Source organism: Triticum aestivum, chromosome 4B (genome assembly GCF_018294505.1).
Source record: "Triticum aestivum cultivar Chinese Spring chromosome 4B, IWGSC CS RefSeq v2.1, whole genome shotgun sequence".
Lineage (NCBI taxonomy): Eukaryota > Viridiplantae > Streptophyta > Magnoliopsida > Poales > Poaceae > Triticum > Triticum aestivum.
In genome coordinates, this window is record NC_057804.1 from 21,678,456 (window position 1) to 21,691,833 (window position 13,378).

The 13,378-nt window shown below is 45.4% G+C and overlaps 1 protein-coding gene across 1 annotated transcript; it reads left to right on the plus strand.

The window, feature by feature from the left end:
- The first annotated feature begins 10,519 nt into the window (after positions 1–10,519).
- On the plus strand, positions 10,520–12,191 carry LOC123089892 (uncharacterized). Its single transcript, XM_044511443.1, has 2 exons — positions 10,520–11,244; positions 11,609–12,191. The coding sequence occupies exons 1-2, from the start codon at positions 10,520–10,522 to the stop codon at positions 12,189–12,191; spliced, it is 1,308 nt and encodes a 435-aa protein (XP_044367378.1).
- The last annotated feature ends 1,187 nt before the right edge of the window (positions 12,192–13,378 follow it).

Consider the following 13,378-nt stretch of genomic DNA (forward strand, 5'->3'; position numbering starts at 1 on the left):
AATGGGATTCTGGGACGCCCGACCCTGGCTAAGTTCATGGCAGCATCTCACTATGCCTACAACACCTTGAAGATGCCTGGGCCACCGGGAGTCATCACCATCCCATCAGATGAGAAGTATGCCATTATTTGTGTGGACAAGATGTACCGGGATGCGGTCGCGGCAGAGGCCGCGATAGCGGCATCTCCCGCCAAGGAAAGCAAAGAAAAGAAGAGAGGCTGTAAGACCTCCGGCAAGAAGTCCGGGAAGCGTGCCCCCACCGAGTGCACGACACCCGTTGACAACATGCCGGAGTGCTCCAACAGCAAAAGATCCAAGGTTGTTGTACCTCAAGTGAAGAAGGTCCCGGCATGGCTGGCTGGCGTTGATGGTACCTTTACTATCAGCGCCACCCTTGATGACAAATAGGAAAGCACGCTCATTGTCTTCCTGCGGGCGAATATCGATGTGTTTACCTGGCAGCCATCTGATATCCCCGGTGTTCCCAGGGAGGTAATTGAGCACCACCTTGCTGTCTGCCCACATGCCCGACCTGTCAAGCAGAAAGTATGGAAGCAGGCCTTGGAGAGGCATCAGTTCATTGTGGAAGAGATCAAGAAACTTGAGGCAACTGGTTTGGTCATAGGAGTATTGCACCCCCACGTGGTTGGCAAATCCACTGGTAGTCCGGAAGGCTAACGAGAAATGGAGACTTTGCATAGATTTCACAGATCTCAACAAGGCTTGCCCGAAAGACCCATTTCCTTTGCCGCGCATTGATCAGATTGTGAATTCCACTCCAGGTTGTGATTTGCTCTCATTTTTGGACGCATACTCTGGGTATCAACAAATCTTCATGTCCAAGGAAGATGAAGAGAAGACATCGTTCATCACCCCACGTGGTACGTACTGCTTTGTCCGCATGCCTTTGGATTAAAGAGTGTCGGGTCCACTTTTGCAAGGGCAATCCAGATTGGTTTTGAGCCACAGTTGCACAGAAACATAGAAGCCTATATGGATGATATTGTGGTAAAAACCAAGGATAAGGCCACCCTTATTCAGGATTTGGAAGAGACATTTGATAATCTGCGCAAGATCAATCTAAAGGTCAACCCGGAGAAGTGTGTATTTGGTGTTCCCTCCGGCAAGCTGCTTGGGTTCTTTGTGTCCCATCGCGGGATCGAAGCCAACCCCGACAAGATCAAAGCCATTGAGCAGATCCGAGCGCTAAGAACATTTAAGGATGTGAGGCGCCTGACAGGATGTGTAGGGAAGGGCGGCGGCGGCGCGGGACGAGACGACGAGGCTGGGGCAGAGCGTGGGTGGGCGGCGGCGGGGAGGGTCGAGGGAAGGGCAGCTGCAGGCCAGAGCGCGGGTGGGGCGGCGGCGACAGCCGGAGCACGGGAAGGGAAAGGCGGCGGCGGGCGGAGCACTGGATCGGGCGGCGGCACGGGTCGAGGGTGGGGCGGAGGGGTGGCCGGGGAGATGGGGAACGAGTGGTGGGGGGCTAATCGCACCGGATAAGGCCAATGTATATGCTACTATAGCATTACAAAATTTGGCTCACGTGACAAAGCACGAGCACATACATAGTCAGTATATAAACGAATGTCCCGTCAATACAAACAACACATTAGTCGGTTCTTTCATAATTCATTATTTCGTTGGGAGCAACAAGTACAAGTGTAGCACATCCGCGTCTGATTGTTCACATATGCTTGGTAAAACCATTCAATATTCTAATGCACATTCCATTAAAAAAACACATATGAAGGAAATAGAATTAAGATCGGAGTAGGCTGTTACAGTTATCTGCTTTAAGCATTCATGAACATATATAGGTAACAAGTCGTTTAAAACACACCCTATATATATATTCTTTGCACAGTTAATTCTTTTCAAATATATCTCCCGTCCAACATGGTGTGTAGGGGAAAACACTTCCTACACACTGGACAGGTAACTGGCCCAAGTCTTGTACTTTCAATCTACTAAAATCATAAGCAACTACCCTCGCTTGTGTCCGCAGGAAGATAATCTCTTTGTATGGATGAAATTCAAGGAAGTGAAGCATTCCCAAATTCATATCGTCGGATTCAACCTTATCTTCAGCCGCAAAGATAATACCATTGTCGAAGTCTCATTCATAGTTATGTTGCACTGGTGCTTCCAAATCAGACAACCTACCACCTGGTGGGGCGACGGTAGGGTGTGACGGAAGGGGCACGGCGGCCGTTATCGTTGCTGACGTGGAAAAGTTTCCTACCGCCGCAGCTCTAGGCGGTAGGCTATATGATCCTACCGCCGGGCCACCTGGCGGTAGGCAAAAGGGTCAAATCCCGAAATGTTATCAAACTGGGGTCAGATTTCGATTTTGTTTCACAAAAGGGTCAAAACACGAAATTTGGCCTCGTATTGCACATGACGAGGGCGGCCACTCCGATTCCGCCGTAAATATTGTCTCCGTGGAATCAAGATTGCAGGGGACGCGAGGATTCATAAATACCTCAAAGTCCGGGGACACAGTGGGGTCAAAGGCAAGGCAGACGACGTTGTAGAAGCCCTCCATCCCGGTCACGGTGCACCACAGCAGAGGCGGAGGCAAGCGCACCCATTGTCGTGTGGCGGGGTTGAGCACCAGGTGGCCCGAGAGCAGGAGAAACCCGTCGCAGTGATTCTTGATGCGTACATCCTCCTCCACGTAGTCAAGGTTTGCGTCGATCCTGCGGCTCGTCAGCGGGTTTGCGAAGAGCTTTGGGGGGTCCCCGCAGAGGACGTCCATCTCCATGAAAAAGATCCCGTAGAGCGAGAGCGAGAGGAGGTCCGTCCGCAACCGACGGCGGCCGTCGGCTCGCACCAGCCTTTGCAGATGCAGCGGGACGCGGCAAGGCTGGGGTGGCGCGAGACGGCCGAGGACGCAAGCGAGGATGTCGTCGGGCAGGGGCAGAGGCAGGGCCATGGATTGATCGGTGCGTACGGCTGCTGCTTCCTTTTGAATCAGAGTCAGAGACGACGGGCGATGAATATGATCGCCGGCGCTCTTGCTCGGAGACTCCATATTTAGAGTACGTATGAAATTGATGCAGAGGAGCAATGCTAGACCTACGAAGATATTCTAAGTATGCTAACATTTTGCTTAAACGCTCATCTATCTCTCTGTGATGTGATTCAGATAATTACTACTTTCTTCGTCTCAAAATAAATAAGCATCTCAAACAACACATTAGTCGGTCCTTTCATAATTTATTATTTGTTTGGGAGCAACAAGTACAAGCTAGCATATCCGCGGCCGATTGTTCGCATATGCTTGGTAAAACCATTCAATATATTCTAATGCACATTCCATAAAAAAAACACGCACGAAAGAAATAGAATCAAGATCGGAGTAAACTGTTACAATTATCTTCTTTAAGCATTCATGAACATATATAGGTTACAACTAATTTAAAACACACCCTACACCCGGTATTCCTTAAAAGAACATTTCCTTCAAAAGAAACACCCCGTATATATTCCCTCTCTGCACAGTTAATTCTTTTCAGATATATCTCCCGTCCAGCATGGTGTGTAGGGGAAAACACTTCCTACACACTGTACAGGTAACTGGCCCAAGTCTTGTACTTTCAATCTACTGAAATCATAAGCAACTACCCTCGCTTGTGTTCGTAGGAAGACAATCTCTTTGTATGGATGAAATCCAAGGAAATAAAGCACTCCCAAATTCATATCGTCAGATCCAACCTTATCTTCAGCCGCAAGGATAATACCATTGTCGAAGTCCCATTCATAGTTATCTTGCACTGGTGCTTCCTTAACATTTTCATCACAATCACCTTTCTGTAAGATCCACGGTCCTTGTTTTTTTTTCCATAAAACCAAGAAAATTTTGCCACCGCTGCCGCGAAGTTGATGTCATTCTTTAGCACCCACTCCCACTTACCACATGATTCAGTAAGCAACCAAATCTTAAGTCCCCCCCAGGTATCATTATAAATCAAAGTGCAGTACACCCCCTTCTTTGATTTCCCTAGATAAAGATTGGTGGAATCTTCCATTTTACTTCCTGTTGGCGATTTAATCACTTCATGCGAACCATCCGTTAAGGTTATGCTGCAAACATATCAGGTGGATGAAGATAAGATGTCTGTTAAGAGATACTACTACTTCTGCTCCATAATGTAGCACATATTTGATTTTTAGAAAGTCAAGCATGTCTATGTTTAGAACCAAACTTATAGAAGAAAATATCAACATTCAAAATCCAAAATTAAGTATCATCAGATTCATCACAAAGCGTATATTTATATTTTATTTATTAAATGATTTAGACATATGTAGTTTATTCTACAAACTTGGTCAAACGTAAACATGTTTGAATTTTTTTCAAGACTAAATATGCACTAGCTACGTGGTGAAACAGAGAGACTAGTCCGATGAGATGAGTTTCATCTTCTTCAAAAAAATTTTAACATGATTAAAGTAATGACCAGCGCGCAAATACATACCGTAAAATGGAGTCATTTTGACAATGCACATAGATCGCTCCTTTCCAGTAGACGGCATAACGGTGTTCATAATCCCTATATGGATCCATGTCAGCGATGGTCCCTGCAGCCTCTCCTCTCCGGGCCAACGACCTCTCCTCCCATCTCCATGTCCTTGAAGAGAAGACTTGTATTGGGTAGGCCAAGGGCGGCCACTCCGATTCCTCCGTGAATATTGTTGTTGCGCAATCAAGAAGACCGTAGGGGACACAAGGAAGAAAAAGCACATCGTAGTGCGGCGACACGGTGGGGTCATAAACAAGGCACACGTCGTTGCCAAAGTCCTCCATCCCTTTACACGAGGTGGTTCCAAAGCAAGAGAAGCCCGTTGCGGTGATTCTCGATAAATGAACCCTCGTCGTTCTCGACATAACCAAGGCTTGCGTCGTCAATTCTGTGCTTTGTGAGTGGGTTTGCGAAGAGGTTTGGTGGGTCTGGACAGAGCTCCTCCATGAAGAAGATACCGTGGAGCGAGAGCGGGAGGAGGTCCGTCCGTAGCAGGTGGTAGTCGTCGACAATGGCGCGCCAGCCTTTGCAGACACTGCGGGACACGGCGAGGCTGCGCGGCGCGAGATGGCCGAGGACGCACGCGAGGATGTCAGCGTGCGCCTCTAGCAGGGCCATGGATATTGATCGGTGCGTATGTATGGCTTCCTTGTGAAACAGATACGGACGATGATGCCGGCGTTCTTGCTCGGAGATTCAATATAAACGAGATATGTCGATGGTGGGATATGGCTAACTCCTTTACGCGTTTGGATATCTTTTCTTTTTCTGATAATAAAAACGCGTTTGGATATCTGGTTCGTCAGCGCATAGGCGGCGTCCTGGTGGACCGGTCAATTGCGTACAGAGCGGGAGCGAGATGTGCACAGTCTATAAATTGGAACAGTTGATCAAAAAAATTGGAACATTTTTTCGATCCATGATTTTTTTGAAAGTTGGAATATTAATTGAAACTCAAAAAAATTTCTGATAACGTGAACTTTTTTGAAAAACATATTATTTTTTAAATTCTGAACACCTTTAAAAAATAAAAAAAAATCGAAATTCCTAACATTTATCGAATTTTCGAACATTTACTTAAATTTTGTTTGAAAAAAACGTGAATATTTTTTTTATAAGTATGAACAAAAATTTGAAATTTTAAATAAATTTTAATTTTTTGTACAAACTTGGAAATTGTGAACTTTTTTGAAATTTTCAAATTTAAGATAAATAAAATAAGAAAAAGGGTAAAAAATAAAAAAAAACAAGTAAAAGTAATCAACATGAAATTTAAAAAATGGTTCAGGAACCTTCTTGAAGGTTTCCAAAACAGAAAAAACCCGAACATGAACTTCTCACAGGTTACGAAAATCGGGAGCACCTGACTGCTAAAATGGGTCTGCCCATATATCATGTCGCTAGCTCGGTTCTACGCGAAAGCACGACTATTTGCCGCAATATGCAGCATATAGGATTTTCTCATGAGCAAACCTGTGGAACCGACATTCTATTGGACCGGAGCTCCTATATAACGTGTTTTGCGTCAAATAGGGATCATATTAGTTGGATTGTGTGATTGCGTCTATATTCGGTTCATTGTCTAGCAGTGTATATATGCACGCTATAGATGCACATTACAACGGTACAAATAGAGGACCAGGCCTAAGATCTAGATTGGTGTCCTTCTTAGGTAGGTGAAAGCCGGATTTAGCGCGTGTCTACATTTGGTGTTCGTTGGCAGGTGTGTCGACGTGTATCGCGCGGAGAGGCGGTGGTGGTGGGGGTGTAATGGTGCATGGGGTGAGCAAGGAGGAGATGGGTGCGCGAGGCGGTCCCATGGGCGAAAACGGACCACGTGGAGAGCAAGGAGTGGGCGATGTGGAGTTGTCGATGGGAGGTAATGTGGGGCTAGCTCGTGGTGAGACGATGCCGGGGGGGTGCCCTGTTGGAAATATGCCCTAGAGGCAATAATAAAATGGTTATTATTATATTTCCTTGTTCATAATAATTGTCTATTTGTTCATGCTATAATTGTATTAACCGGAAACCGTAATGCATGTGTGAATACATAGATCACAACATGTCCCTAGTGAGCCTCTAGTTGACTAGCTCGTTGATCAATAGATGGTTGTGGTTTCCTAACCATGGACATTGGATGTCGTTGATAACGGGATCACATCATTAGGAGAATGATGTGATGGACAAGACCCAATCCTAAGCATAGCACAAAATCGTGTAGTTCGTTTGCTAGAGCTTTTCTAATGTCAAGCATCGTTTCCTTAGACCATGAGATTGTGCAACTCCCAGATACCGTAGGAGTGCTTTGGGTGTATCAAACGTCACAATGTAACTGGGTGGCTATAAAGATGCACTACAGGCATCTCCGAAAGTGTCTGCTGGGTTGGCACAAATCGAGACTGGGATTTGTCACTCCGTATGACAGAGAGGTATCTCTGGGCCCACTCGGTTATGCATCATCACAATGAGCTCAATGTGACTAAGGAGTTAGCCACGGGATCATGCGTTACGGAACGAGTAAAGAGACTTGCCGGTAACGAGATTGAACGAGGTATGGGGATACCAACGATCGAATCTCGGGCAAATAACATACCGATGGACAAAGGGAATTGTATACGGGATTGATTGAATCCCCGACATCGTGGATCCGAAGAGATCATCGTGGAACATGTGGGAGCCAATATGGGCATCCAGATACCGCTATTGGTTATTTGCCGGATAGGTGTCTCGGTCATGTCTGCATGGTTCCCGAATCCGTAAGGTCTACACACTTAAGGTTCGGTGACGCTGGAGTTGTAATGGGAATAGTATGTGGTTACCAAGGTTGTTCGGAGTCCCGGATGAGATCTTGGACATGACGAGGAACTCCGGAATGGTCCGGAGGTGAAGATCGGTATATTGGGTGAAGGGTATGGGAGTCCGGAATTGTTCTGGGAGTATCGGATGACGACCAGCGTGATCGAAAGGTGTTTCGGAGGCCACGGCAAGCGTTGGGGGCCTTATGGGCCAAGGGGAGGGGGCACACCAGCCCACTAAGGGGCTGCGCGCCCCTCCCAACCCCTCTCACTTAACCTGGAGAGGTGGGGGCGCCTCCCCTAGGGAAGCCGCCCCTTCCGGCTTGGGGGGTAAGTTTCCTAGGGGTGGGCGTGCCCAAACCCATCTAGGGTTCCCCTATGGCCGCCGCCCCTTGATACGCCTCCAATGTATCTATAATTTTTGATTGCTCCATGCTATATTATCTACTGTTTTGGACCATATTGGGCTTTATTTTCCACTTTTATATTATTTTTGGGACTAACCTATTAACAGGAGGCCCAACCCAGAATTGCTGTTTTTTTTGCCTATTTTAGAGTTTCGAAGAAACGGAATATCAAACGGAGTCCAAACGGAATGAAACCTTCGGGAACGTGATTTTCTCGCCGAATATGACCCAAGAGACTTGGACCCTACGCCAAGGAAGCTTCGAGGTGGGCACGAGGTAGGGGGGCGCGCCTACCCCCCCCCCCCCCAGGGCACGCCCCCACCCTCGTGGGGCCACGAAGCTCCACCGATGTACTTCTTCCTCCTATATATACCTACGTACTCTCAAACGATCAGAGACGGAGCCAAAAACCTAATTCCACCGCCGCAACCTTCTGTACCCACGAGATCCCATCTTGGTGAAGGAAATATGCCCTAGAGGCAATAATAAAGTTATTATTTATTTCCTTATATCACGATAAATGTTTATTATTCATGCTAGAATTGTATTAACCAGAAACATAATACATGTGTGAATACATAGACAAATAGAGTGTCACTAGTATGCCTCTACTTGACTAGCTTGTTGATCAAAGATGGTTATGTTTTCTAACCATAGACATGTGTTGTCATTTAATTAACAGGATCACATCATTAGGAGAATGATGTGATTGACTTAACCCATTCCGTTAGCTTAGCACTTGATCATTTAGTATGTTGCTATTTGCTTTCTTCATGACTTATACATGTTCCTATGACTATGAGATTATGCAACTCCCGTTTACCGGAGGAACACTTTGTGTGCTACCAAACGTCACAATGTAACTGGGTGATTATAAAGGAGCTCTACAGGTGTCTCCAAAGGTACATGTTGGGTTGGCGTATTTCGAGATTAGGATTTGTCACTCCGATTGTCGGAGAGGTATCTCTGGGCCCTCTCGGTAATGCACATCACTTAAGCCTGACAAGCAATGGAACTAATGAGTTAGTTGCGAGATGATGTATTATGGAACGAGTAAAGAGACTTGCTGGTAACGAGATTGAACTAGGTATTGAGATACCGACGATCGAATCTCGGGCAAGTAACATACCTATAACAAAGGGAACAACGTATGTTGTTATGCGCAGAACAACAATTAAGGCAGACAATCTCTACCTTTTACATAAAAATGAAGTTACATTTAAGTGGGAAAACTAGCAGGAACCAACCACCAAGATGCACTTCGTCTCAAATAACGACGATGACGTTGGTGAGCAACATCGACCGTGGTGGACGTGTGTGAGGGGAGGCGCTGTACAGGGGGGAGGGCCATGCTGGGAACAAGCGACGGTGGCGCTGGTGAGCAGCGTCGACGGTGGTGGACGTGCGTGAGGGGAGGCGCTGCTTTGTTTTCTTTTCCCTGTGCATTCTTTTGTTCGGGACAAGGTTGAAGAAGCGACTGTGTCAGATCCTGCTGGAATTGTGTCGACTATTTGGACAAGGTAGGTTATAGTTAGACTTGAAGTCGTATTGTGTGCACACAGGGTACGAGTTGTGTTCGAGTAGGACACTTGTACCCCAAACCTCTTATATAATTTAGGGATAGACACACTATGTAACATATGCCAACATAAAAGCATAGGCGTGTGTCGATGCCCGGTGACGGTGTCATCAAGAGGAGTGTTCGTAGTCATTGCCCTGGGACGTAGCCATGTCGGTATACCTCATTAACAAATCTCAATGTCGTACTCATGTGATTATTTGGTCCTCAGTAGACCGAATATGCGTCTCAAATTGTTCTAACAGATCCAACGGTTTCTTGTGGCCTGATTGGGACGCGACCGGCCGGCCGGCGCCTGGCTCCGCCTTCAAATTAGGGACCATCTTCCGCGACGACGCCGAGAGAGAGATGTATGTCTCGTACATGTGTTTAATTTATACTAGAACATGCATGTGCGTTACAACGAGATATAAATATTCTACTCCCTTCGTCCTATAATGTAAGATGTTTTTTGACAGTTTTTTGACTCTAGTATAGTGTCAAAAAACGTCTTACATTATGGAACGAAGGGAGTAGTACGTTAGCTTGTGTTTTACTTATCAATATTAATGCGATTGTGTAAATGAATGTTCATCAAATTCTTTCTGTGAATTACTTTATATTTTGAATAGAAGTTTGGTAAGTAAATAAAAGTGTAATTGATTCAGAAGGTAAGTAAATTAAGATGATTGATTATCATATATACTTCCTCCGTTCGGAATTACTTGTCACAGAAATGGATGTATCTAGATGTATTTTAGTTATAGATACATCCATTTTTATCCATTTTTAAGACAAGTAATTTGGAACGGAGGAAGTATATATGAAAGGTTAGACGAAGGGGTGACGGGAAAAAAAGTGAAATGAGAACTTTATCGTACTTTTTAAGTAGTAGAGATAAGCAAAACGTCGTGGGCATGCATCCATCCTCCACGCTCCAGCCAGTCATGACGCGACGTACACGCGCGCTCTACTCGTTGATGCAGCTTGTGCTCGGATTAGGTTCTGCTTGGAGCCCGCACGCACGGCCTACGGCCAGCCCGACTCGGACTCATATAACCCAATAACGGAACATCGCTTCTCCTCTACACAGTAAATAAATACGCATCTCTTTGAAAGGGCGGGCTAGTCCCTCCATCGATCTCTATATCTGTTGCAAGGCCATACTTCTCGTACGTCCATACCAAACCTCTCCGAGAGCAAGGAGGGGCCATACGCACCGATCAACCCATGGACCTGGTGGCGGCGCAGCTGCTGCCCGCCGACATCCTCGCTTGCGTCCTCGGCTATCTCGCGCCGCGCAGCCTTGCCATGTCCCGTGGTGTCTGCAAAGCCTGGCGCGCCATCATCGACGACTACCGCCTGCTGCGGACGGACCTCCTCCCGCTCTCGTTCCACGGTATCTTCTTCATGGAGGAGCTTTGCCCGGACCCACCAAAGCTCTTCGCAAACCCGTTCACAAAGCACAGGATCGGGGACGCAAGCCTTGGTTATGTCGAGAACGACGAGGGTTCGTTTATCGAGAATCACTGCAACGGGCTTCTCTTGCTTTGGAACCACCTCGTGGTCAACCCGGCGACTCAGCAATGGGTGCGTCTGCCTCCGCCCCCGCCCCGGTGCACCGGGATGGAGGACTTCTACGACGACATCTGCCTTATTTATGACCCCACCGTGTCGCCGCACTACGACGTGCTCCATATTCCTTGCGTCCCCTACGGTCTTGTTGATTGCCCAACAACAATATTCACGGAGGAATCCGAGTGGCCGCCCTCCGCCTACGCAATACAAGTCTTCTCTTCAAGGACATGGAGATGGGAGGAGAGGTCGTTGGCCCGCAGAGGAGAGGCTGCGGGGACCATCGCCGACATGGAGCCATATAGGGATTTTGTACACCGTTACGCCGTCTACTGGAAAGGAGCCATCTATGTGCATTGTCAAAATGACTCCATTTTACGGTACGCCCTAGTCATCACTTCAATTATGTTATTTGTTTTTACAACATGAAACTCATCTCATCGGACTACTCTCTCTCTGTTTCACAACATAGCTAGTGCATATTTAGTGTTGAAAAAAATCAAACATGTTTATGTTTGACCAAGTTTGTATAGAATCTAAACTACATATTCTAAATCATTTAATAAATAAAATATAAATTTACACTTTGTGATGGACCTGATGATACTTAATTTTGGATTTTCAATGTTGATATTTCCTTCTATAAGTTTGGTTATATCAAATATGTGCTGCATTATCGAGCACAAGTACTAGTAAGTATCTCTTAACATGCATCTTATCTTCATCCATCTGATATGTTTGCAGCATAACTTTATCGGACGGTTCGTATGAAGTGATTAAATCGCCAACAGGAAGTAAAATGGAAGATTCTACCAATCTTCATCTAGGGAAATCAAAGAAGGGGGTGTACTGCACTTTGATTTATAATGATATCTGGGGGGGACTTCAGATTTGGTCGCTTACTGACTCATGTGGTAAATGGGAGTGGGTGCTAAAGAATGACATCAACTTTGCGGCAGCGGTGGCAAAATTTTCTTGGTTTTCTCGTGATGAAAACCAAGGACCGTGGATCTTGCAGAAAGGTGATTGTGATGAAGATGTTAAGGAAGCACCAACGCAAGATAACTATGAATGGGACTTCGACAATGGTATTATCCTTGCGGCTGAAGAGAAGGTTGAATCTGACGATATGAATTTGGGAGAGCTTCATTTCCTTGGATTTCATCCATACAAAGAGATTGTCTTCCTACGGACACAAGCGAGGGTAGTTGCTTTTGATTTTAGTAGTTTGAAAGTGCAAGACTTGGGCAAGTTACTTGTACAGTGTGTAGGAAGTGTTTTCCCCTACACACCATGCTGGACGGGAGATATATTTGAAAAGAATTAACTGTGTAGAGAATATATATAGGGTGTGTTTTAAATTACTTGTAACCTATATATGTTCATGAATGCTTAAAGAAGATAATTGTAACAGCCTACTCCGATCTTAATTCTATTTCCTTCGTACGTGTTTTTTTATGGAATGTGCACTAAAATACTGGATGGTTTTACCAAGCATATGCGAACAATTGGCCGCGGATGTGCTACGCTTGTACTTGTTGCCCCTGATGAAACAATGAGTTATGAAAGGACCGACTAATGTGTTGTTTATACGATGGGATATTCGTTTGCGTACTGACTAGGTATGTGCTCGTGCTTTGCCACGGGAGCCAAATTTTGTAATGCTACATGAGCATATACATTGACAAAATCCCATTGCAACGAATAACGTAACCAATAAGAGACTATGTTTTGGTCATGAAGGGGAGAACTTATGACAACTTTGACACAAGACACATTGAAGCCAAAGATCATAGAGTGAAATCTAATTAGCTGAATCACGTGATGATATTACACAAAAAATGATATCTTCACATGTACTCTCTTTGTCCCATAATATAAGAACATTTTTGACACTACACTAGTGTCAAAAACGTTCTTATATTATGGGACGGAGGGAGTTACATTTTGTTCGATGAGTTTTTTTTTTAATTATTTATAAGGACTCACATAAATTTTTATTTTTTGGATGAATTCTAAATGCAGATTATATGGACACACGTGCACAGATACATGCATAACTAATTGATGTTTTCCCTGGCCCAACACATGCATGCATGGCAGCTGGTATGGTGTCCTACGTACTGCATGCATGCATCAATTTTGCCATGCACGTAACAAGGCTCTTGGCGTGGCCTATACTTTCTACGTTGCACTATACGTGTACGTATTCGGATGTGTCGGTTGGCCAGCAAGCTCGCGTGCGTATGTATATGATAATATGAATACCCGCAGCTATACATAGCGTCAATACGTATTCAGGTATCTTTTTCTTTTTTGCATAGAACGTATTCAGGTATCCAACGGCCAACCGGCAATGTGAGTAACCTTCAAATACGTAGAGTACATGAGATTACGGGATGTGTGCAATCGTAAGTTTACAAGAATTTGGAAAGAAAGGCATCCGACTTGATGAATCATTGCATGCGTGGATGAAACAAGGTATGTATCAATTATTTGCCTTCTTCGGTGCAG

Bases quoted from the DNA above. Each gene is read 5' to 3' on its own strand.
- LOC123089892 (XM_044511443.1), top strand. From the start codon at position 10,520: ATGGACCTGGTGGCGGCGCAGCTGCTGCCCGCCGACATCCTCGCTTGC. The intron at 11,245-11,608 runs GTACGCCCTAGT...ATATGTTTGCAG, and splicing joins CAAAATGACTCCATTTTACG to CATAACTTTATCGGACGGTT.